The sequence below is a fragment of the Nomascus leucogenys genome, chromosome 13 (genome assembly GCF_006542625.1).
Source record: "Nomascus leucogenys isolate Asia chromosome 13, Asia_NLE_v1, whole genome shotgun sequence".
In the NCBI taxonomy this organism is placed as follows: domain Eukaryota; kingdom Metazoa; phylum Chordata; class Mammalia; order Primates; family Hylobatidae; genus Nomascus; species Nomascus leucogenys.
Window position 1 is genome coordinate 39,922,469 of NC_044393.1, and position 21,849 is coordinate 39,944,317.

The window sequence follows — 21,849 nt, forward strand, 5'->3', positions numbered from 1 at the left end:
GATGCCCGCAGGTGAAGGGGCACATCCCAAGGACAAGCCCGCCTTAGCCCTGGACATCGTTCATCGTGTGAGTGAGCGATGCTTGAGTGAGAAACCTGACAGCGGTGTCCCCATAACTTCCGCCGCCTCTGGAGCCACACGGCAAAAGCCAGCAACTGACAATCCTTCAGTAATAGTGAAGACACCTGTCATATTGCTGTCCAGCCAAAAGCTCCTTGTTGCAGGATGAACAGCCCCAGTTGTTTCAAACATGCCCCACATCTCATGGCCTCCACACAGGTCGTATTAAACACCTCTATCAGAGACTGCACGCCAAGCGTGGCTCCTCAAAGACCTTGCCTGGGGACTCTGTCACTGACGGCTGCGACCCGCACACTCCTGAGAGCTCCTTCCTGGAACTGCCTCATTTCTCTCATCATCCTTGATTTTTTGAGATGGAGTCTCAGTCTCGCCCTGTCACCCAGGCTGGAGTGCAGTGGTGCGATCTCTGCTCACTGCAACCTTCACCTCCCGGGTTCAAGCGATTCTCCTGCCTCAGCCTCTGGAGTAGCTGGGACTACAGGCATGCACCACCAGGCCCAGCTAATTTTTTGTATTTTTAGTAGAGACGGGGTTTCACCATGTTGGTCAGGCTGGTCTTGAACTCCTGACCTCGTGATCCACCCGCCTCAGCCTCCCAAAGTGCTGGGATTACAGGCATGAGCCACCACGCCCGGCCATCATCCTTGATTTTATCCAAAAATAGTATTACCCTAGTCTGAATATCACATTTGCCTTTTTTTTTTTTTTTTTTTTTTGAGATGAAATCTCACTGTTGCCCAGGCTGGAGTGCAGTGGCGCGATCTCGGCTCAGTGCAACCTCTGCCTCCTGAGTTCAAGCAATTTTCGTACCTCAGCCTCCCTAGTAGCTGGGATTACAGAAGCACACCACCATGCCCGGCTTTTTTTTTTCTTTTTTTGGTATGTTTAGTAGAGACGGGGTTTCACCATGTTGGCCAGGGTGGTCTTGTACTCCTGACCTCAAGTGATCCACCTGCCTTGGGCTCCAAAGTGCTGGGATTACAGGCGTGAGCCACCATGGCTGGCCACATTTGCCTTCTGATGACTCTGAAATGGTTCTAAAAATCGAATTCACCCTGCAACAATGATTTGTTGTGCCTGAACATATTTAAAAATGTTAAGGTAGGGCACGGTGGCTCATGCCTGCAATCCCAGCACTTTGGGAGGCCCAGATGGGCAGATCACCTGGTCAGGAGTTCAAAACCAGCCTGGCCAAGATGGTGAAACCCCATCTCTACTAAAGATACAAAAATCAGCCGGGCACAGTAGCGGGTGCCTGTAATCCCAGCTACTCAGGAGGATGAAACAGGACAATTGCTTGAACCTGGGAGGTGGAGGTTGCAGTGAGCCCAGATTGCACCACTGCACTCCAGCCTGGGTGACAAAGGGAGAGTCTATCTCAAAAATAAATAAATAAAGTAATTAATTAATTAAAAAACAAGGCCGGGCATGTTTAGTTTCTTAACAAAAAATTAAGAAACTAAAATATAAAAATACCTTTCGGTTAACTTTTAAAACTATCTCTGTGGAGAAGCCTTCCTAATTATGACGTGAATCCTAGAAGTCACAAAAAGATAAATTTTTGGACACATTCTATCACAATGGGCTAATTTCCTTAATAAATAAAGATCTACAATTAACAAAAAAATGATGACAATCTTGTAGAAAATTGGCAAGGGATATGAACAGTTGTTTCACAGAAATACAACTTAGATATACCAGATGAATTAGATTCATGCATATTAAAACTATCAGTTATCATTTTTTTAACTCTGCCAGAATGGCAAAGATTAAACTGGCTGTAGCTGTTAGGACATGGGGGAGGCCAGCACCCATGCTTGTCCAGTAGGATTGAAGGCAACGTGGCAACGTCTGCTCATGCCCTGAAACTCACTGCCCTGGGATCCTGCCATCCAGACATGGGGACTGCAGGACTGAGGCAGCTCAGTGGGCAGCAATGGGTGCTAAGTGATGTGGGGTATGCAGGCTGGGGTGGCATGTGGGGTGTGTGAGACCTGTCTGAGCTCGTCAATGCACACATCCTCTGAGGGAACAGAATTTTCAAGCAACCCTAGTTTGCTGCTTTTACGATGTGCATGTGTAGCTATTTTTGACAAATGAGAGCCTACTTCATTATCACAAAAGACACTCAGAGAGAAATGACTTGCATACTTTGCCGGGCCCAGAAATATTCCATGACTTATTTGGTGCACTTTTGGAAAACTTCCAGTTGTTTGCCTTTTTCAGGCATGAGGTCAACGACCTTCTTTAAATGGACCAAACTGATTTTGGCTTTACCTTCATGCGTCTGATTCTCAGCCTCCAGAGTTCTTTAAATATTTAAGCTGGTGGATATTATGGAAGTAAAGGCGCTGGCGGGGACCCAGCCCAGGCGGGGGCGCTGAGCATGGGGACGATAGGCCTTGTCATGCCTGCCAGAAGCAGCTTCCTAGCCCTAGTCCTAATGCGACTTTTGACTCATTGAGGGACCATTTCTCCTGCTGTTTCTCAGCCTGTGTCATACGCTGACCTGCAGACCTCTTCCCCAAGGTTTACATTTTGAGGATACTGCCAGGCAGAGAATAGTTGGCTCCAGTTCTCTGAGGGGTTCATTCCTGTCCCAGTGTCTCCCTCCAGCCTCCAGGGTTGGGGAGGCTGGCCTGTGCAGCATGGCCATCTTCCCTTCGTCCCTTCCCCGTGTGCCCTGCAGGCTCAGACCTCAGGAAGGTTTCTGTCTGGACCCCTCTCCTGCCCCTGCCCACTGTGAGGCCCGGGCTCTGGGAGGGAGGAAACTGTTCCTCTTTTTGTCTTTTGTCCTTTCCTGCTCTGCGCAGGCCTCTACCACGTGGCTCCATCAGCATTCGCTGCAGCCCTGGGAGACCCTGTCCTCCTGTGACAGTTGGCTGGGGGGGGCTTCAGGCACACGCACTCAGGGTGTGGGCTGGTCTGCAGTTTCCCTGGCATGCGACACCTTTGGGACGCTTCCAGACCAAAACCAGATCCTTGCTGAACACAATGACATGGGGACTTGCAGCTCACTCGAGGTAATGTGCCCAGGCCTCACCTGGCCATACTGTGGGTTGCTGGCCTGGCACAGGAGGAGCTCTGTGCTCAACAGACGCTGGGAGGGCCGGGGCCACCAGCCAGACCCTTCACCAGCCCCAGCCCCCAGGGGCCCGCCACTGCTGCGTCCTCGGGAGGGACGTCGACAGGCCTGGAAATACGCCACCCCCTTTGGCAGTTTTTCTAAGGTTTAGTAAACAGGGATCTCAGGTTCCAGGTGGGCAAGTGCTACTGTGGCTCAACGAGAGGAATCCCAGAGAAGGGGAAGCCCCTGTCAACCTTTTATTGGGAGTGGAACACATGAGTGCTCGTGCCGGGCACTGTACATTCACTGAAGCAGCTCACCGAGCTCAGCTCCGGCACCTGCGCCACACTGAGCAGGATGCACGGCCCGGGGCTCACACTGTCCATGGAGGAGGTGGGGTCAGCCCGAGGTGGGCGGATTGTGGCCCAAGACACCGAGAGCTTGGTTCTGGGACTGTGGCTCAGCTGCATCTAAGACGTGGCCCTGGCTAGGCGGGAACGGCTCACAGTAGCGATACATTCACAGGACACAGTCGGTGTCCAGAAAAGGGGGCTCAGAACACAGTTTCTACACAAGCACTTGGCACCCACACGACAGAGACGTCACTCAAGCAGCACAGCCACAAATCGTTTACAGCAGCTCATGCCCAGCATCTGCCCATGCTGGGAGACTCCCTGAATGAAGGTGGGCACCTGCCGTTCATGAGGAGGTATCTCCCTCCATCATTAACCCCAAAACACACAACGTGTGAGGAGAGCAGGCCTCTGGGTGAACTCACACATTCATACCCAAGGAAGAGGCAAACACACTCAAGTCCAGAGTTCCCAGTGGTGCCGCCCAGACCTACTGTCCCGGGGGTGTGATGGCTGTCCCTTGGCTTCCCCAGAGCAGCCAGGACAGCCTGCACTGCCTCCCAGACTCTCGCAGGAAGGGGAGCTCTGCCCTGCGGAGGAAACTGACAGGCTGGGAGACGAGACTCCCATCGCAGGGACACGCACAGCAGCAGCCACAACCCCGCGGATGGGGCATGGGGATGGGACAGGCAGGGAGCCACACTGCCCCCTCAGTGTGTGCCTGTGGTTCTGTCCTGGTCCTGCCCACTTGGAGCCCAGGCAGATAGGTGGCATTGAGCAGGGCCCAGGTCCAGACAGCCCTCTGGCCAGATGTGACTGGAAGAGGCTGATGCCAGGGCAGCACCAGGCCTTCTGCAAGTCCCAGAGCCAGTGTGCAGAAAGTGCCACCACGGCCTGTGCTGTGGCTCCTCAGGATGAAGTCACGTCCAGGACAGGAGGGTTTATGCAGACACGCAGACACTGCTGACGGGGACAGGGATGGCTCGGCCACTATGAGGCTGGACTCTTCTGTCTGTTCAGGGAGTCGATGTAATGAAAAATGGCCCCCAGAGCCCAGCTGGTCTCAACATTGTCAATTTTCCGAGTGAGCTTGAAAAGACAGAGAGGGAGAGGGGACCATCACACAGACAGGAAAGGCTTGTGCATCAGGAGGCTGCGGCTCCTTGGAAGCCAGGGATGGGCTGGGGGACACGACCCCAGCAACTGAAGTGGTTCCAGGCCCCTCACTCCATAAAGGGGCTGGGGCGTGACCTGAGGGCACCCTTACCTTCAGCACTTTGCTCCTGGGAAAGCCGAACTCCTGGAGTAGCAGGCTGACGTAGGTGAGGTCCATGCATGCGAAGGGGCTGCTCTGAGGCTGTGTCTCCAGGGTCCGACACACTGGGGATGAGACACGTCCCTTCAGGCTCCAGGTGACTCCCACCTGGGGGCGGAGGGGCAAGTGCAGACCCCAATTCCACCCACTACAGGCACCCGCTGGCTCCGCACTCCAGATTCACAGAAAAGGCTGCAGCTGAGCGCAGAAGGCACCCAGTGCACAGCACAGGCAGGTGGGCGGCAACCCTGGCTGCCACTGGGTCTGGGCTCCAAGGGGATTTGCACACCTGGTGTTAGGGTCATAGGCCAACGTCTTCCAAGCCACGTTTCTACATCTAAGACCCTGGACACCTCTCCCAGGTGTCAACCTGAATAAAACCTAAGATTTCTGGGGACAGAAAACACCAAAGCCAGCTCAGAACAATCCACTCCTGCTCTTGAGGAAGGACAAATCCATCAAGAGCTGTCCTGGGATTCTGCTCAAAGCCTTTTCCTGCTGTAGTTGTGGATACCCAGTGTCCATGGGCACAAATGGGAAAATGACACAAAAGCTTTAAAAAAGCCACTTTTGGGGGAGGGGAAGGGTAGTACTTTTTCTGGAAAGATGTACAAAGTTGGGCTCTTTGGACCCACACATTGGGAAGGGCAACCAAGAGCAGGAGATGTTCACCAAGGCTTGGCTGCTGGGCCAGGCGTGAAGGAGACAGTGGAGAGGCATGGTGTGTGGCACAGGGTCTGCTAGGCTAGTCACCTGTGACCCCGGGGACAGCCCTCCACCCCACATCCCAGGCTCCATTCTGGGCCTCGGCTTCTTAAGGGTTGTGTGACAATCATGAACTTACTGGGACATCCCAGGGGAAATCACTCTTGGGGTTACCCTAGTAGCAGTAAAATGGCATCGGAGGAAGTGGAATCAAGGGACCCAGTTCCTCACGACCCCACGAGGGTGGGATGAGGACGGTGGTCCTTTCTCAGCTGGGGCCGAGGCCCCTGCCTGTGGCCATTGTTTATGAGGGGCTACACCCAGGAGAGTCAGGGCCAGCGCCTGCGTCATGAGCATCACGGGGCGCCTTCCCCTGCTGAGATGGCCCCTGCAGCATCACTCACCATACTTGGCTGCGATCTCGAAGTCCCCCACCACCAGGCTGCCTCCCTTCTCTGCATCTGTGGGAGACACAACACCCAGTGTGCAGGAGCACCGTGAGGCTGGCGATGCCACTGAGACGTGAGGCTGGCACGGGGAATGCTGGCCCGAGAGCCCCAAGGCGCTGACTGGCTTCTGAGGCAGGCCCTCCAGCTGTAGGCGGCACTCACGTGCTCTTGAGGGCGGCTTCTGGGTGATGTGGTGTGGGGTGGGCTTGGGGGCTGAGAGGGTCACCCCACATCCCAACCCTGCAGTGTCCCCCGAGAAAGCTCACCCAGAACCCAGGACCCCAAATTGAGTAAAGTTTTAAGTTAAGAAAAATAAAAGTAGAGAAATTGAAATGTTTCCTGAAGCCATAGCACTGAGCTCAGCAACAGTATTCTGGTATCAGTTTCCCAAATGTAAAAAAAAAAAGTTCTTGAAAAATAAAGTGAGGGGTGGTTTACTGGTGGCCTTCCACCTTGACCACCCACCTTCCACCCAAGCCCAGTCAGTGGTAGCTTTGTCAGCACAGAGACCCGCCGGAGGCCTCGGGGCCCAGACAGCCAGCACCGTGTCAGCTTATTTAAAACAGTAGTGTTCTTATCCTTACCACAGGCCATACATTCTGATGTTCTCACCATTCTCACCATGATAGTGACTCTTCAACCCCCTCCAGAGTTCCCACACAGCCTGACCACCACTAGCCTCAGCAAACTCTGAATACCCTTTTCCGCCCTAATCTGGCTTCCTGGGCTGTGCAGGGTGTCAGAGAGACTCCACATTCAGTGAGCTGATCCCTCCCACGGGGCCAGGGCAGCCACCCGCAGGTCACAAGAGGCCTCCTGTAGCCAGGGCTGCAGGGTAGGGCAGAGTGGCTGAGTCTGAGACAACGTGGGCCAGTGCAGGGCAGCACCTGCCTTCCAGCAGGAACTGGAATCAACAGCAAGTCACCAGCCACGAGGTTTTACTGAAGGGCTCAAAAAACTCATCTTTTCCTACTCAGGACCAGACGCCTTCTCAAATCTGCTTCTGGCCTCCTGCAGGGATGTGACAACAGGGTTGCCTGCCTGCCACCAGCCCTCTGCCTCGGGGAGCACACGCCCTCCATCCCTGCCCCCCACCGCCCTGACCTTCCTGCTCAGCCCATCCGGGCCCCCTTACCTATGAGGCCCACACCAGCTGCAAGGTCGTAATAGTAGGAGAAAGCATAGAATTCCACATGCTTCACTTCCTCCGTCCTGTGCACTCTGTTTTGAAGGACCTCTGACACTCTGGCAGCACACAGCTCATGCAGGCTTGCCGCTGGGGACAAGCACAAGGCTAGCAGTCAGTGGGCTCCAAGCACCCAGGCCTCACAGCTGCTTGGGGCCCCTCCCAGGGGACTTGAGACTCTGACCTGAATTGTCAGGAAAAGGCAGGTCCAGAAGCCCCTAAGTCCCCACCCCAAGTTGGGGCTGCTCCCCGCACAGGTCAAAAGCAGCCCTCAGGAGCCAGGGCATCGTTGGTCCCAGTGCAGGGAGTGAAGACCGTGGGCATGAAGGCAGCGGCAGACCTGGACTCTGAGGAGGAGGCTGCTGATGCCTGACACCAGCCGGCCTCTGGCCTGTTGGGACCATCTGCCCTGCAATCCTCCTCTGCCAGCCCCACGTCCCACCTCCTCAGGGGGGCCTGCACCCTCCCTATGTCATAGATAAGGAAGCGGAGGCCCAGCTCACTTGAGGAGCTCCCGTGGCTTGAGGGAGAGCAGGAACAGAGGACCCCGGAAGCCAGTGGACCGTGTGGACATCCGAGGGCGCCTCTACGCCCCACACCTCGACCTGGCTTCCTGGCTTTCCCAGTTCTGCTCCACCAGGCCTCGTCCTTCGAGTGCTTCCAGAGTTCCCACGGTCCACAGACCCACGCTCCGACCCTTCCATTTCATTTCCTCCTGGTGTCCCTCACCAAGCCACACCACCTCCTCCTCGTTCATTAAACACAGCAGCTGTGTGCTGCTTTCCCGGCCTAGGGTGCTGCTGCTTCAGATTTGTGCAGTTTCTTGAAACCTCCTCCTGTCTTAGATCCCTTGGTACCCCACGAGGCCATCCCTGGCTGTCCTAGTTACAGCTGCAATCGCCCTCTCAGACCCCCGCCCGGTGTTATTTCTCTTGGAAGCCTTTTCCAATGTGCTTCACTGTCTGGCTCCTCCTGTGGGACACAGCTGTGCAGTCCTGCTGTGCCTGATGCGGTCCCCCAGGTACACACACCAGTAGGTGACTGAGTTGGAGGGACCTGAACGGTTCCTGAAGGCATGCACCCCTCATGCCGAGTGCCCAGTCTGGGAGTGGCATTTGAACATTTCTCTCAGAAGAAACTGCAAGGGCGCCGAGCACCAGAGCCTGCCCAGGGCCAGCGGGCTCCATGGCCTCGAAGAGGATGGGTGCAAGCAGACCCTCCCTCTACTCCCACCCGGCACAGCACAGAGTCCCTGGGCTCCCAGCCCCAGCCCTGCATCTCAGCCCCCAGCTGGTCCAGTCCTTCCTCCCTGCAGGCCTGTTAAGAAATCAGCCCTCAGGAGGGAAGCTTCTGGTGACAGTCAGGGGAATGTTGAGCAGAGGCAGATGGAAGGAGCTGGCTCTCAGCACAGACACAGGCCCCTGCAGCCAAATCACCTTCACTTCCAGGGCAGGTACAGGCTCTTCAAAGAGAGGTCAGGAGCCTCCCGTGGAACGTCCCATGGGATGTGGGAAAGGCAAGGGGGAGAGGAGGCCGCCACTCTCACCCACAGAACCCAACAAGCAGCAACCCTCCCCGTACCTGCTTTCTGCCCTGAAACCCTGTATGTGACTTCTGCGTGTTCCCACTCTCCTTTGAAACTGGGAGACAAGCAAGGGCTGACCAACTCCTTTCCATCCTTAGCTGAAACAGAGATTAAAAAGGAAAGAGAAAGGAAGGTATATCACCGCCATGGACTAGGGCTGAGCTAGGAGTTGCGGAGAGCCTAGCTTGACACAGGATGGGGGAACCTGAGTGGCTTCCAGGTCCACTGGGAAGGCAACACCTCCCTGGGAAGCAGCAGCAAAGCCAGGAAGCACACCGCTACCAGGACCATGCCCAGCTCACGGCCCTGGGCATGCCGGGTGCCAGGCCCTGGGCCAAGGGCTGTTCAGTGAAGTGTGATGACAGTCCTCTTAGGAGAGGAGCCATCATTACCCAGTTTTATAGGTGACTGAGGCTGTGAGTAGCTGGTAGGTTGGTGGCAGGGCCAGGACAAGTGCCACCAGGTGCCACCATGCCTTGAATGGAATCTGCTGCTCCAATACACACAAGGCGGGGCCTCAAAACAAGCAAAGGAAGCGTATTGGTCCCAGGGCTGGCCCCAGTATCACCCTCGAGGATGGCAGGCTGCTGTCCCACCAAAAGGTGCTGGTCCCATCCCTGGACTCTGGCCTGGACCTGCTTTCCTTGATGGAATGGGCAGGAAATGGTGGCCTCAGGGTAGCCTTCCTTTTTTGAAGCCACCACGAAAGCATCCCAGGCTGCTCTGCTGGGGTGAGGCCATGTGGAAGAGCGCCCAGGTCTAGACAGCCGCCCAGCGACAGGCATGTGCACAGACCCCCAGGACCCCAGCAGGGGGGTCTAGACAGCTGCCACGGCCACATGCACCTGCACAGAACCCCAGGATCCCAGCGGGGGGGGGGGGGGTCTAGACAGCTGCCACAGCCACATGCAGCTGCACAGACTCCCAGGACCCCAGGTGGGGGGTCTGTGCACAGCCACAGGCAAGTGCACAGACCCCCAGGACCCCAGTGGGGGATTTAGACAGCTGCCCCAGCCACAGGCATGTGCACAGACCCCCAGGACCCCAGCAGGGAGTCTAGACAGCTGCCACAGCCACATGCACCTGCACAGAACCCCAGGACCCCAGCAGGGGGGCCTAGACAGCTGCCAAAGCCACATGCAGCTGCACAGACTCCCAGGACCCCAGAGGGGGGTCTGTGCACAGCCACAGGCACGTGCACAGATCCCCAGGACCCCAGCGGAGGTGCTGCCCACATGAGCCTGTGTGGTCTGCCGTGAGATTCCAGCCGTGACTGCTGTTTGCTGTTCTCTCACTCTACTTGGGGGGTCTGTTATGCAATAACTGGTAACAAAACATAGACTCATTCTCCTGGGTCCTCACAGCCCCCAAGTGTCCAAAACAGGCACTTTGTACAGCCTGACGAGGAGATCATGAGACCTTCTTGCTGCTCTGCTGGGTGTGAGAGGACTCAGGGTCTAAGCCACGACTCCCTGGGAACCACAAGGGACAAAGAGGTACCTACCTTTTCTCATTGGCTAAATAATAGGTGTTTTTGGCCCCAGAATAAGGGCTGCAGGTGTTTCTGAGACATAGACATGGTTTTTGTTTGCAACAAAAGAAATACCATTATGAAGATAAACACCAGGATTTGAAAGAAAGAACTGAAGTAGGGTATGCACGGGAGAATGAAAATTCCAGTTGAACATCCTACCCCGTCAGATACCAGGCCCTTGGAAGAGGTGGGCAGGGGTGCTGGGCCAATGGGGCACTGGGGGCTGAGGTAAGGGCATTTGGCTGGAGCACACGTGGGCGCTGGTGAGCACCTCATACACACATCAGACACTAAGGCCTTGGGAAGGCCTCTGTGGCCTGGCCAGTTCCATCAGGGAAGAGAGGCACCACCAGCCTCAGGGCCATGCCCCTGCCCCTGAAGCAGACCATGGCAATCCTGAGATCTCCTAAGAGTCCATGCCCGCTGTGATGCCCATTGTAAGGAGCAGAGGCCCAGGCCCTGGCCCTGATGCAGGCTGCATCCCCAGGCCAACTCCATGTCTCAGGAAGGGCCAAGCCCACATTCCATGACCCTTCGCAGAGCAAGGGAGGAGGGATGTTCTTGCAAGGCTGGAATCATGAGCGAGAGAGGAAACCTATCCCTGATGGCAAGAGCCCAGCACCCCCAACGGCCGTCCTGTGCTGTCTGTACAAGGTCCTGTCTTCACATCCCTAAAGCCAGCTCCCAACATAGGGGATGAGTGTGCAGTTCCCTGGTTCCCTCAGTTTCAGCTCAGTGCTTCAGAAGGGATTTCATCAGCATCTTTTAAAAAATAACTTGGGGCTGGGTGTCGTGGCTCACGCCTGTAATCCCAGCACTTTGGAAGGCCAAGGCAGGCAATCATTTGAAGGCAGGATTTCGAGACCATCCTGGCCAACATGGTGAAATCCCATCTCTACTAAAAATACAAAAATTAGCTGGGCGTGGTGGTACATATCTGTAGTCCCAGCTACTGGGGAGGCGGAGGCACGAAAATTGCTGGAACCCGGGAGGCAGAGGCTGCAGTGAGCTGGGATCATGCTACTGCACTCCAGCCTGGGTGACAGAGCGAGACACCGTCTCAAAATAAAGAAAGAAATACCTTGGAAAGTGGACAGGTACAACACCACCCTGGGTTCCTGCCCCATCAGGGTGCCACCAACAAGACCTGCAGCACACCCCTCCACTCACATGCCCTGGCCTGGCTGGGTGCCCAGCATGCAGCGGGACAGCAGTGGGGCGGGAGGGGCGGAGGGACCTCTCCTGCAGGGCCAAGCTGCTGCCCTCCCGAGGGGCTCCTCGTTCCCACTGAGAATGGAGGGCAGAGGCTGTGAGAGCGGGCCCGGGGCAACACGTCCACTCACCAGGCTGCCCCTCCACGCCGCCCAGGATCGCCAGGCGTGCCGACATCAGCCCGAGCCCGAGGTAGCTGTGGGAATGACACCTCAGTGAGGGTGGCTCCCATGGCAGGTACAGGGCATGGCAGGCTCACCTCTGAGACCCAGCCCGAGTAGGGAAGGGGGAGCTTGCAGCAAGGCAGTTAGTGAGCTTCTCTGCTCCTTCTAAAAGCCTCTTTCTGTAGAGTTGAGGAAACTTAGCTAATTAATTCAACACATGAGGGCCTATCATACGGCAGGAGCTCATCCAGGAGCTGCAGACACTGCGGTGAGTGGGGCCGACTCGACACCAGTCTGGGATGCTCCTGCTTTATAACAAGAATCGACTGAAGCCTGCACATGGCAATAGGTGGCCCAGAACACTCCTGTGTGGCCCATGGTTCCTCCCACTTCTCAAACCTTCTCCAAAGTAGAGCACAATAAACACACACGGAGAAATGTGCACAAGGAGGAATGTGCGTATACTGTAGACACATTAAAGGATGAAGGAGGAGGACAGAGGAGGCAGGAGATAGAGGTCTGGGTGGATTCCCAGCACAGGGATAACCAGATCTGCCATCCATGACCTCAAGAGGGCCGTGCGAGGCCCCGGGAGCTGCATACCCACCCCAAGGCGCCTCCCCACGCCTGTTCCCGAAAGCAGACCTGTAGGAATAGAGCTTGTAGGTCCTGTTAAACATCCGCAGTGCTGTCAGGTAGCCGGGTGGGGAGGCCTGCAGGGTGCCCTGGAAAAGAACGAGGGTAACTATGCTTCCTGCTGGTCTTTCTAGAAAATTCTCCTCCACCCACTGAATTCATTTGAAAGAAAGGGGATGGTCAGGTGCAGCCAATTAAATGAGCTGTTCACTAGGTCGCTGGCTGCGAGACAGGGGCAGGCAATGAGGAGCCAATATCCCAGTGAAGAACGGTGCTTCCGTCCCACAGGCCACCTCTCCCATGCTGACAAACACGGCCCAGACACGACGACGATCATATCAGTACCTACAAGCCCACCCTTCCATGGAAAACTACCCATAACAGGAGGATGAGTGGGTGAGGAGGGAACTGTTTTTAAAGCAGCAGATGCCTCAGTGGGAAGTGTTTTCATCTCCTTTAGGATATTTATCTTGAAAAGGCTGGAAGCTCCCTCCCAACCTATGAACTGGACGAAATCTTTCTGCTCTTGTTCCTTTCGGAACCCTGAAGGGGAGGGAGGCAGCACTTCATATCCTCTGGCCCAAATGTTTCCAGTTATTCTCTAATTTATCACCCCTCTAAAGACCAAATTTCTGTTTTTGGCTTTTTTCCTGGTGGAATTAAAACTCCAAGCCAGAAGCATCATCTGTGAGTGAGTCCAGCTCTCAGAAGAGGAAATGACCGCAGGGGTCCAGAGGCCTGGCCAACCCCACCCCCCACCCCACTCCGCAGCACCTCGGCAGGCCCCACCCTGCACCCCCATCGGGGGGTGGCCTCAGGGTGGGAAGAGCGCTGTGGTCGGCAGGGCTTGTTACCTCCACGCGTGGCAGGAAGGCGATCTGAGTGGATCCTCCGCCCAAGTCCAGCATGCCCACGCTGCTCCCTCCTGGAGTTTTCAAGCTGCCTGGAGCACAGCAAGCAAAAACAGCACAGGGGCATTAGGAAGATCGGGAGAATAGCAGAAAAGCCAGGGTGAATGCCAGGCCCTCAGGGGAAAGAAAAACAAGACAGAGAAGTAGCTCAGCTATTGACAATCTCCATTTAAGGGTACACTATATATCTAAGGGACAAGAGTAATGGCTCCACCAGCTGTGGTTTAATTTGGATCCTGACGGGACAGCACGAACCTTCAGGGGAGATACTGAAACTGCCGTATCAGCTGGGAGAGAGGCCGCTGGCTTAGCTCCCAGGAAGAGCTGGGCCCTGCTCTGATCAGCCCGTCTCCACTCCCCAGAGCATCTCAGGTGGAGGCTCCCAACCCACCTCCTAACATTTCTATCCCCCAAAGTGGCAAATGGGCAAACCTGTCAGGAAACTTCTTTCCTTTTTGTCTGTACATCTGTACACTGCTCTTTCCCATAATTCCAGCAAAGGGACAAAAATCCACATGCACTAAGAAAAATGACTCCTTGTCACTTGTTTCTAAAAACAGATGTTTCTGTTCCCTGTTCCACCTATAGCAGAGGAATCCAATTAGAAGGTGAATAGCATTCACATCACATTCAATATTGGAAGACATGACTGGTTTGATTCGTTACTTCTCCTAGAAATGAGAGGATGGGGGTCCTGGTGGATGTTCTGCAGGGGACAGGGCAGGGGCTGTGCTGGGAGAAAAATGCCCCAGACCTGCAAAGAAGCACCCCACTCCTAGCATCTACACCTGTGAGTTAGGTGGGTGACCCCACCCATCCCCAACACCCTATGGTCAGTCAGCAACACTGCCAAACCCTGAGGGGTTATCTTAAAGAGCAGAAATGAGCCTCCTGCTCTCGAAAGGCCCAGCCGAGCCCTCCGCAGGCGTCTGTGATCGGCTAGCCTCTGTGATGCAGTGTGCACACACCTGTCAGGAAGTTGATGGTGATCCACGCCGAAACGCCTGCAAGAGTGTCACAGGCATTATTTTAATCACTTGAGATGCTGACAGCATAACACACAGGACCGTTAAATGACTATTTGCAGATCTGGGGGGCATAAAGGGATCACTTCCACACTACACCCAGCCTTCGGATCATTGGCAGAGAGGAGCATTTCTCATAAATGAATCCAGCAGCTTATGGCCGACTGTCCTGGGACACAGCACGCTGAATCCTAAAGCACTTCACTAAATGCTGCGTCTCTCCTCCGGTTATTACTGGCCTCCTCTTTTTGGAAGAAGCAGAAAAAGAACCCAGTGCTCCCCTTCCTCCTCCACACACACTCACTCTCAAGGTCATATTGAAGACCCATCAGGAGCTAGTGAGGAACCTTAAATGTCTCTTAGAATTAACAACGCAACAACATTCTAAATGTGGTGGCAACTAGAGATTCTCTCCAAATGTTCTTAAAACTAAAAACACAATGTTTTTAGAAGCTTCATTCATGCCAGGTTTGGGGTTGGTCAAGATGATAATCTGTCTCTGACACTGACCCCAAAAAGACCCTTTTGTGACAAGTCAATTGTGAATCAGAACGGGGCTGTAACAGCCATGGTTCTTTACTTGAGCACCTGATGGGGGAGGAGGCTCCCACACGGGGCGGGGCGGGGTGGGGGATGGTTAGAAGCAGCAGGATTGCTTCCGCCCACCTCACTGCACAGCCCCACTGTACTGAGGTGCTTCCAGCCATTTACCTTCATCTGTTCCGTTCATGATGGAAACACAGTCATCCCCTACAAGGAAAGGCGATGCTTTAAATACTTCTTTCACCTAAATGTAAAGAGAGATGTTACTTCATCCTTTAGAATGAATGAATGAATGAATATATTTATTTATTTAGCTAGCTAGCTAGTCAGTCAAGTGAAGCAGTGTGGGTGAAGAAGAACAAAAAAATCTGTAACTGGTTGTGATCAATTAGTTGTAAATACCACCGCACTCAGACCGGCTTTCTTCATCCTTTAGAATTTATGGTTAAGGGTTTTGCATCATGCTATTGGCAGGCAGTAACGAAACCCCAGGGGCACCTGCCATATTCTGTGAGTGTGTTCAGGCCTCTCTAATCCATTGCAAGTTAATCCACCGCCAGGGCTTGCTGAGGCCCATGCTGCCCTGGAGACCCTGTCCTAAGCCTGCTGGGGCTTAGAAGGGCTCTGGGGGCTGCATAGACTGGGAAAAGCTGGGGCACACTGGGCCTGCTGGGCTCCAAACATTGCCCTGCTTTGGGATGTGAGATAAAAGAGCCGGAAGCCCTCCAAGGCAGACGGCCACCTTCACCAGGGCCCTAGCCTTGGGGGGTATTTCCTTGCCCACCTTTCAGCAAGATCTACCCAAAGAAGCTTCAGCACCTCTGCACACCCCACCTGCACGCATGCACAATCCAACCCTGTGAGGGACCCTGACAGGCGTGCCCTGTGCCCTCCTCCTGCAGGTAAACGGGTGGAGGTAGCACGGAGGGTGAGGAGGACCCACTGCGGAATGCTGGGCAGCTGGGGACACACTGGCCCTGATGTGCTGGGACTGGGAGAAGCCACAGGGTCCCTTCAACAGTCACGTCTGAGCATCGGACCAGGAGCAGGATGAGCAGCTGCCATGGGGAACAAGCAGGCTTCAGCCGCAGCACCGGGGCTCAGCACACACGAACTTCTGACCAGGATGAGGTCCCTTGAAGGCACCATGAACTTTTATTTACTTTTATTTATTTTTTTCAGACAAAATCTTGTTCTGCTGCCCAGGCTAGAGTTCAATGGCATAATCACAGCTCAGTGCAGCTTTGACCTCCTGGGCTCAATCGATCCTCCCACCTCAGCTTCCTAAGTAACTGGGATGACAGGCATGCACCACAATGGCCAGTTAATTTTTGTGTTTTTGGTAGAGATGGGGTCTCGCTATGTTGGCCAGGCTGGCCTTGAACTCCTGGGCTCAAATGATTCGCCTGCCTTGGCCTCCCAGATTACTGGGAGTACAGGCATGAGCCACCATGCCCGGCCCACAGTACACTTCTAAAATCAAGTTGCTTTCCTTATTATAAAACACAGATTCACTCTAGAAAACACGAATAACCTTACATGTCACAAGGAACAAAGTATCATCTGCCCACCATCCCTCCACCTAGAAGTGATGCTGCAAACTTTTCTTCAGAAGCATCTGTGTCCTGCCTGATGGTGCAGCACTGGTGAGACAGCAGGTGTTTTTAGTCATCAGTTGCCCTTGAGGGCTGGCTAATGGCACTGGGGAATGGCCAGGCTCACCTTCTGCAGTAACTTCTGGGCCTTTTCTCCAGGTAACAGGCGTAAGCCAGCTGTGGCCTTGAGGACCAGAGGGGTGGCCTTCCAGAAGTCGAACGGAATGTCCTGTTTAGCAACATCCAGTAGTTCCTGGATTCCCTGAGCGCTCTGTGAACGTGGTAAGAGCAAAGCAGGGTCTGTCAAATGCAGCATACAGGGTCACACGTGCTGCTTCCACCCTTTTGGGTTTTTTTGGTTTCTGGAGACAGAGTCTCACCGTGTTGCCCAGGCTAGAGTGAAGTGGCTTGATCACAGCTCATTTGTAGCCTTGAATTCCCGGGCTCAAGTGATACTCCTTCCTCAGCCTCCCAAGTAGCTGGGACAAGGGCATGAGCCACCATGCCCGACTAATTTTTAAAAACTTCTGGCCGGGCATGGTGGCTCACGCCTGTAATCCCAGCACTTTGGGAGGCCAAGGCGGGCGGATCATAAGGTCAGGAGATCAAGACCATCTTGGCTAACAGGGTGAAACCCCGTTTCTACTAAAAATACAAAAAATTAGCCGGTTGTGGTGGCGGGCGCCTATAGTCCCAGCTACTCGGGAGGCTGAGGCAGGAGAATGGCATGAACCCAGGAGGTGGAGTTTGCAGTGAGCCGAGATGGCACCACTGCACTCCAGCCTGGGTGACAGAGTGAGACTCCGTCTCAAAACAACAACAACAACAACAACAACAACAACAAAAAACTTCTTATAGAGACACTGTGTCTCTGTGTTACCCATGTTGGTCTTGAACTCCTGGCCTCAAGCCATTTCCTGCCTCAGCCTCCCAAAGTGCTATGATTAGAGGTGTCAGCCACCATCCCTGGCCCTTGCTTTTATAAATTTTTTTTTCTGATTTTCAAAATCTGCAGGAAATAGTGATGCAAGTGGTACTGGCAGGTGTGTGGGAACACAGGGACCAGGTGAAACACGGCATGGGGAGGACAGGTCAGGAGAATAAGCCTGCTGTTCTACTGCAGCCTGGTGACCCAAGCCCACATCCAGACCTGTGCCAATCCTCACGGGCGATCTCAGGTGAGCCTCAGCTCCGCTGGACATTGCAAAGGTATGGCACTAGGCAATTCTGGGGTCCCTCCTGACACTAAACCCCATGACACCTACATCAAGGAGCCACTTCACCTGCCAGAGTGCTGGATCCAGAACCCAAGGCTGGATAAGGCCCTATGTCAGTGTGTGCATGAAAGTGAAGGCCTGGGAATGTGGCCAGGTGTTGTACACAGGTGTGATTCTGGGGGACACATGGGTCACATCTGTCCAAGGTAAAAACACATTCCTCCTATCTAGAAATCCCACTCCAATAATTCATCTTGGGAGGCAGAGGTGGCAGGATTACTTGAGCCCAGGAGGTCAAGACCACCCTGGGCAACACAGCAAGGTGTCCATCTCTACAAAACATTTAAACATTAGCTGGGCATTGTGGTGTGCACCTATGGTCCCAGTTACTTGGAAGGCTGAGGTGGCAGGATCATTTGAGCCCAGGAGGCAGAGGTTGCAGTGAGCTGTGATTGTGCCACTGCACTCCAGCCTGGGTGACAGAGAGAGATCTCATCTCGGGGAAATAAAATAGAGAATTCATCTGAGCGATGCTCCTTGCATGTGTCGGTAATGAAGTATGTGTCAGGTGCAGCCTTTTTCTACTGTCAAGAGAGAAAGATTGGACATTATCTAAATGTCCTTCAGAGGGGGACTGGTTCCATGAGGTAAGTGTGCAGCATCCATGCAATAACATTCAGCCAAAAAAACTAAGGAGGCTCTGCACATGCCGACATAAACGCTCTCCAATTATCCTGCTCAGCAGCAAAGCCAAAGGCCTTGGTGTGGACACCACCATGGGTGTGAAGTAAAAATGGGGAGAAGAATACAGATGCCACTGTTTATATACACATCAACCAGCCTCAAAGGATGCTAAGAGAGCCAGGACGTGGGCCTCTGAGGCAGCCTGGAGTAGGAGGGACATCTGTGCTGTCACCCTGGGGACCGTGGACATTTGTCCCACTTGAATGTGTGTCACCTACTCAAACAAGTAAGGCCTTAAAAATCCTAGGAGCTTACTCTAAATTTATCTAATTTAATCAGGTTTAACTGTAAGGTCACTCTAGAATCACTAATTTCAATTTCTTTTTTAACTAAGCTACAGGAAAGCAAGGCTTGAACTACATTGTCTGAGACCATGACACATTTGTGGACAAGAGCAATGTCCACAAGAGCTCATGACTTAAGAAATGCTTGAACCAAAAGCAAGTGACAACTCTCTCCATAGCCCGTTTTGTGAGTGCCTCGGTAGAAAATCAGGCATCCTGCATTAGTGCAGCAGTAAGCTTTAAGGACTTTAGATAGAAGTAGCAATGCTGCAAACTTACATAAATCATTATTTGACAATTTTAATTAAATTTCAATTTATTAGGTTTTGTGGATTTTACATAATACATTTCTTTTGGATGGGGTCGGAGTCTCACTCTGTCCCCCAGGCTGGAGTACAGTGGTGCAATCTCAGCTCACTGCAACCTCCGCCTCCCACGTTCAAGTGATTCTCCTGCCTCAGCCTCCTGAGTAGCTGGAATTTCAGGCATGTGCAACCATGCCTGGCTAATTTTTGTATTTTTAGTAGAGACGAGATTTCACCATGTTGACCAGGTTGGTCTCGAACTCCTGACCTCAGGTGATCCACCCGCCTCAGCCTCCCAAAGTGCTGGGATTACAGGTGTGAGCCACTGTGCCCAGCCTGTAACATGTTTTTAACTTTTTTCTTTAAATATAAGGTCTCACTCTGTCACCTGTGGCACAATCATGGCTCACTGCAGCCTTGACCTCCCAGGCCCAAGTGATCCACCCACCTCAGTCTCCCAAGTAGCTGGGATGACAGGTGTGTACCACCATGCCTAGCTAATTTTTAAATTTTGTAGAAATAGGGTTCTCACTCTGTTGCCCAGGCTGGTCTTGAACTCCTGGGCTCAAGAGATCCTCTTGCCCCAGCCTCCCAAAGTGCTGGGATTGCAAGTGTGAGCCACCATGCCCGGCCAACATTAATTTTTTTTTCAGTCAATGTTTGCTATCTTCAGTCAGAAACCACAACAAAAAATTAAAAATGTATTATGCAAAATTCACAGACTAAATTAGTGTAAAAATTTGAATAAGCAAACTGTCAAATAATGATTTTTGTAAGTTTGCAGGATTTGTGCTTCTGACCTGTACCAAGACCTTGGGACCCACAGGTTGGAGAAGTGAGCACTGGCACGGTGGAGTCAGAGGATGGGGCCAGGTGGGAGCACGTTCTCCTCTGGGCTCGCGCGCTGCACACCTTCTCTCTTCTGACCATCCCAAATGGCATGAAATGCCCAGGCAGCACTGTCAAAGCCCCCTTCCCTTGTGAAGACAGCCTACCACATTCAAAGGAAAAGAACCGGCTTGAACACATTCTGCAGTTGAACAGGGAGACACAGGAGAGGATCCTTACCTTTTCAACATCATCAGCATAGGCAGAAAGACCTGGCTTCAGTGCTTTGAAGGTTTCGTGGGTTAACATGGGAGTTTCTAAGGGGAAAACATGTTGAAAAGGGTACAACTATGAATACACACATGAGAACACATACAATCACGACTAGCCACACTTTTTAAAGACAGACGCTAACAACACAGACCAATCTCCAAGTGGCAGGGGCCCTTCAGCTATTCCTTGTCTAAATTCCGACTCTGTTCATCAGAACAAGATAAGTATAATACCTAATGTCTTGAACAGAACATTACTTCTTAATTATTTTTTTAAAATTATATTTATTATAATTATTTTTAAAAATTATATTTATTATAATTAATTTTTTTAAAGAGAAGGGCTCTTGCTATGTTGCCCAGGCTGGTCTTGAACTTTTGGGTTCAAGCAATCCTCCCATCTCAGCCTCCTGAGTAGCTGGGACTACAGGTGCAAGCTATGTGCCCTGCATTTTACTTTTTAAGAATCCAACTTTATGGCCGGGCATGGTGGCTCACACCTATAATCTCAGCACTTTGGGAGGTCAAGGTGAGCAGATCACGAGGTCAGGAGTTCGAGACCATCCTGTCGAATATGGTGAAGCCCCGTCTCTACTAAAAATACAAAAAAATTAGCTGGGCGTGGTGGCGGGCGCCTGTAGTCCCAGCTACTCGGGAGGCTGAGGCAGGAGAATGGCATGAACCCGGGGAACGGAGCTTGCAGTGAGCGGAGATCGCACCACTGCACTCCAGCCTGGGCGACAGAGCGAGACTCCGTCTCAAAAAAAAAAAAAGAAAAAAGAAAAGAAACAAAACAAAAAGTAGCCGGGCATGGTGATGGGCATCTGTAGTCCCAGCTACTCAGGAGGCTGAGGCAGGAGAATTGCTTGAACCTGGGAGGCGGAGGTTGCAGTGAGCCAAGATTGCACCACTGCACTGCAGCCTGGGCAACAGAGCGGGACTCCGTCTCAAAAAAAAAAAAAATAAAATAAAAAATAAAAATCCAACTTTACTGAAGATAATTTACATACACAACAACTGCATCAGTGTTAAATTTTAACATAGTTAATTCTTGCCAATTCAATAAACAGAGGAATAGGATAAGTAACTCCAAACTGAAAATAGGAACACCATTTCCTTGATTCTGAAATGAATTTATTAAAGGGTTCTCAAGATTAGGGTTTTTTCTTCATTTTAAAAAATGGAGTGTTTTACATTATCAGGAGTGGTATGAACTCGTGTGTACAATAAGGAGGCATACTAAATTCACCCATGAAGACTGGACCAGAAAAGATCAGGGACAAAACTTTTTTCAAAGTCTTTTTTCTCCAAAGAGAAAACCCTGGGACATGGCTCCAAAAGCATCGCAGGCTGATGTCTGTTGCACACTTAGCTTCGAAGAAGCTTTACTTTTTAATTAATTATTAATTTTTAAAAAGTTCCACTTAAAAAAAATTTTTTTTTTGAGATCGAGTTTCACTCTTGTTGCCCAGGCTGGTGTGCAATGGTGTGATCTTGGCTCACTGCAACCTCTGCCTAAAAGGTTCAAGCGATCCTCCTGCCTCAGCCTCCCACGTAGCTGGGATTACAGGCTTCGAAGCCACTTTTAGAGATAAGCAGATATGGCATTGAAATATTTCACTACAGTAATAAGTTAAAAAATAAAGCAGATGGAGTCAAAAGTAAATAAAATACACCACTCAGCTTTGGAGACAGCAGCTAGAAGTGTCCAGCACCAGCAGAACCATGCAACGCCAGGATGGTGTCTATTCCACAGGTTCCAGGTCAGCCAAGAAAAGCGTGGGACACCCAGGGGACCTGCCTGACAGGGGCTGCAAACTCTGACTGGCTATGGCTAG

The 21,849-nt window shown here is 52.6% G+C and overlaps 1 protein-coding gene across 14 annotated transcripts in view; it reads right to left on the reverse strand.

The window, feature by feature from the left end:
- Window positions 1-3,387: 3,387 nt before the first annotated feature.
- The window catches only part of ENTPD6 (ectonucleoside triphosphate diphosphohydrolase 6), a 32,558-nt gene continuing 14,096 nt past the window's right edge, over window positions 3,388-21,849 (reverse strand). For 8 of the 14 annotated variants that reach the window (XM_030825391.1, XM_030825387.1, XM_030825394.1 and 5 more), the window contains 12 exons: window positions 19,980-20,056; window positions 16,489-16,632; window positions 14,935-15,010; window positions 14,167-14,202; window positions 13,142-13,230; window positions 12,297-12,376; window positions 11,619-11,683; window positions 8,738-8,839; window positions 7,106-7,246; window positions 5,926-5,982; window positions 4,769-4,881; window positions 3,390-4,590 (listed from right to left, as the gene is read on the reverse strand). In XM_030825391.1, the coding sequence (XP_030681251.1) occupies window positions 4,492-4,590; window positions 4,769-4,881; window positions 5,926-5,982; window positions 7,106-7,246; window positions 8,738-8,839; window positions 11,619-11,683; window positions 12,297-12,376; window positions 13,142-13,230; window positions 14,167-14,202; window positions 14,935-15,010; window positions 16,489-16,632; window positions 19,980-20,056 (1,079 nt within the window). In that variant the 3' untranslated portion in view covers window positions 3,390-4,491. Of the gene's footprint in view, window positions 4,591-4,768; window positions 5,207-5,925; window positions 5,983-6,283; window positions 6,982-7,105; window positions 7,247-8,737; window positions 8,840-11,618; window positions 11,684-12,296; window positions 12,377-13,141; window positions 13,231-14,166; window positions 14,203-14,934; window positions 15,011-16,488; window positions 16,633-19,979; window positions 20,057-21,849 lie in introns of those variants that run through there. The other 6 variants (XM_030825390.1, XM_030825389.1, XM_030825383.1 and 3 more) reach the window with 5 other exon arrangements.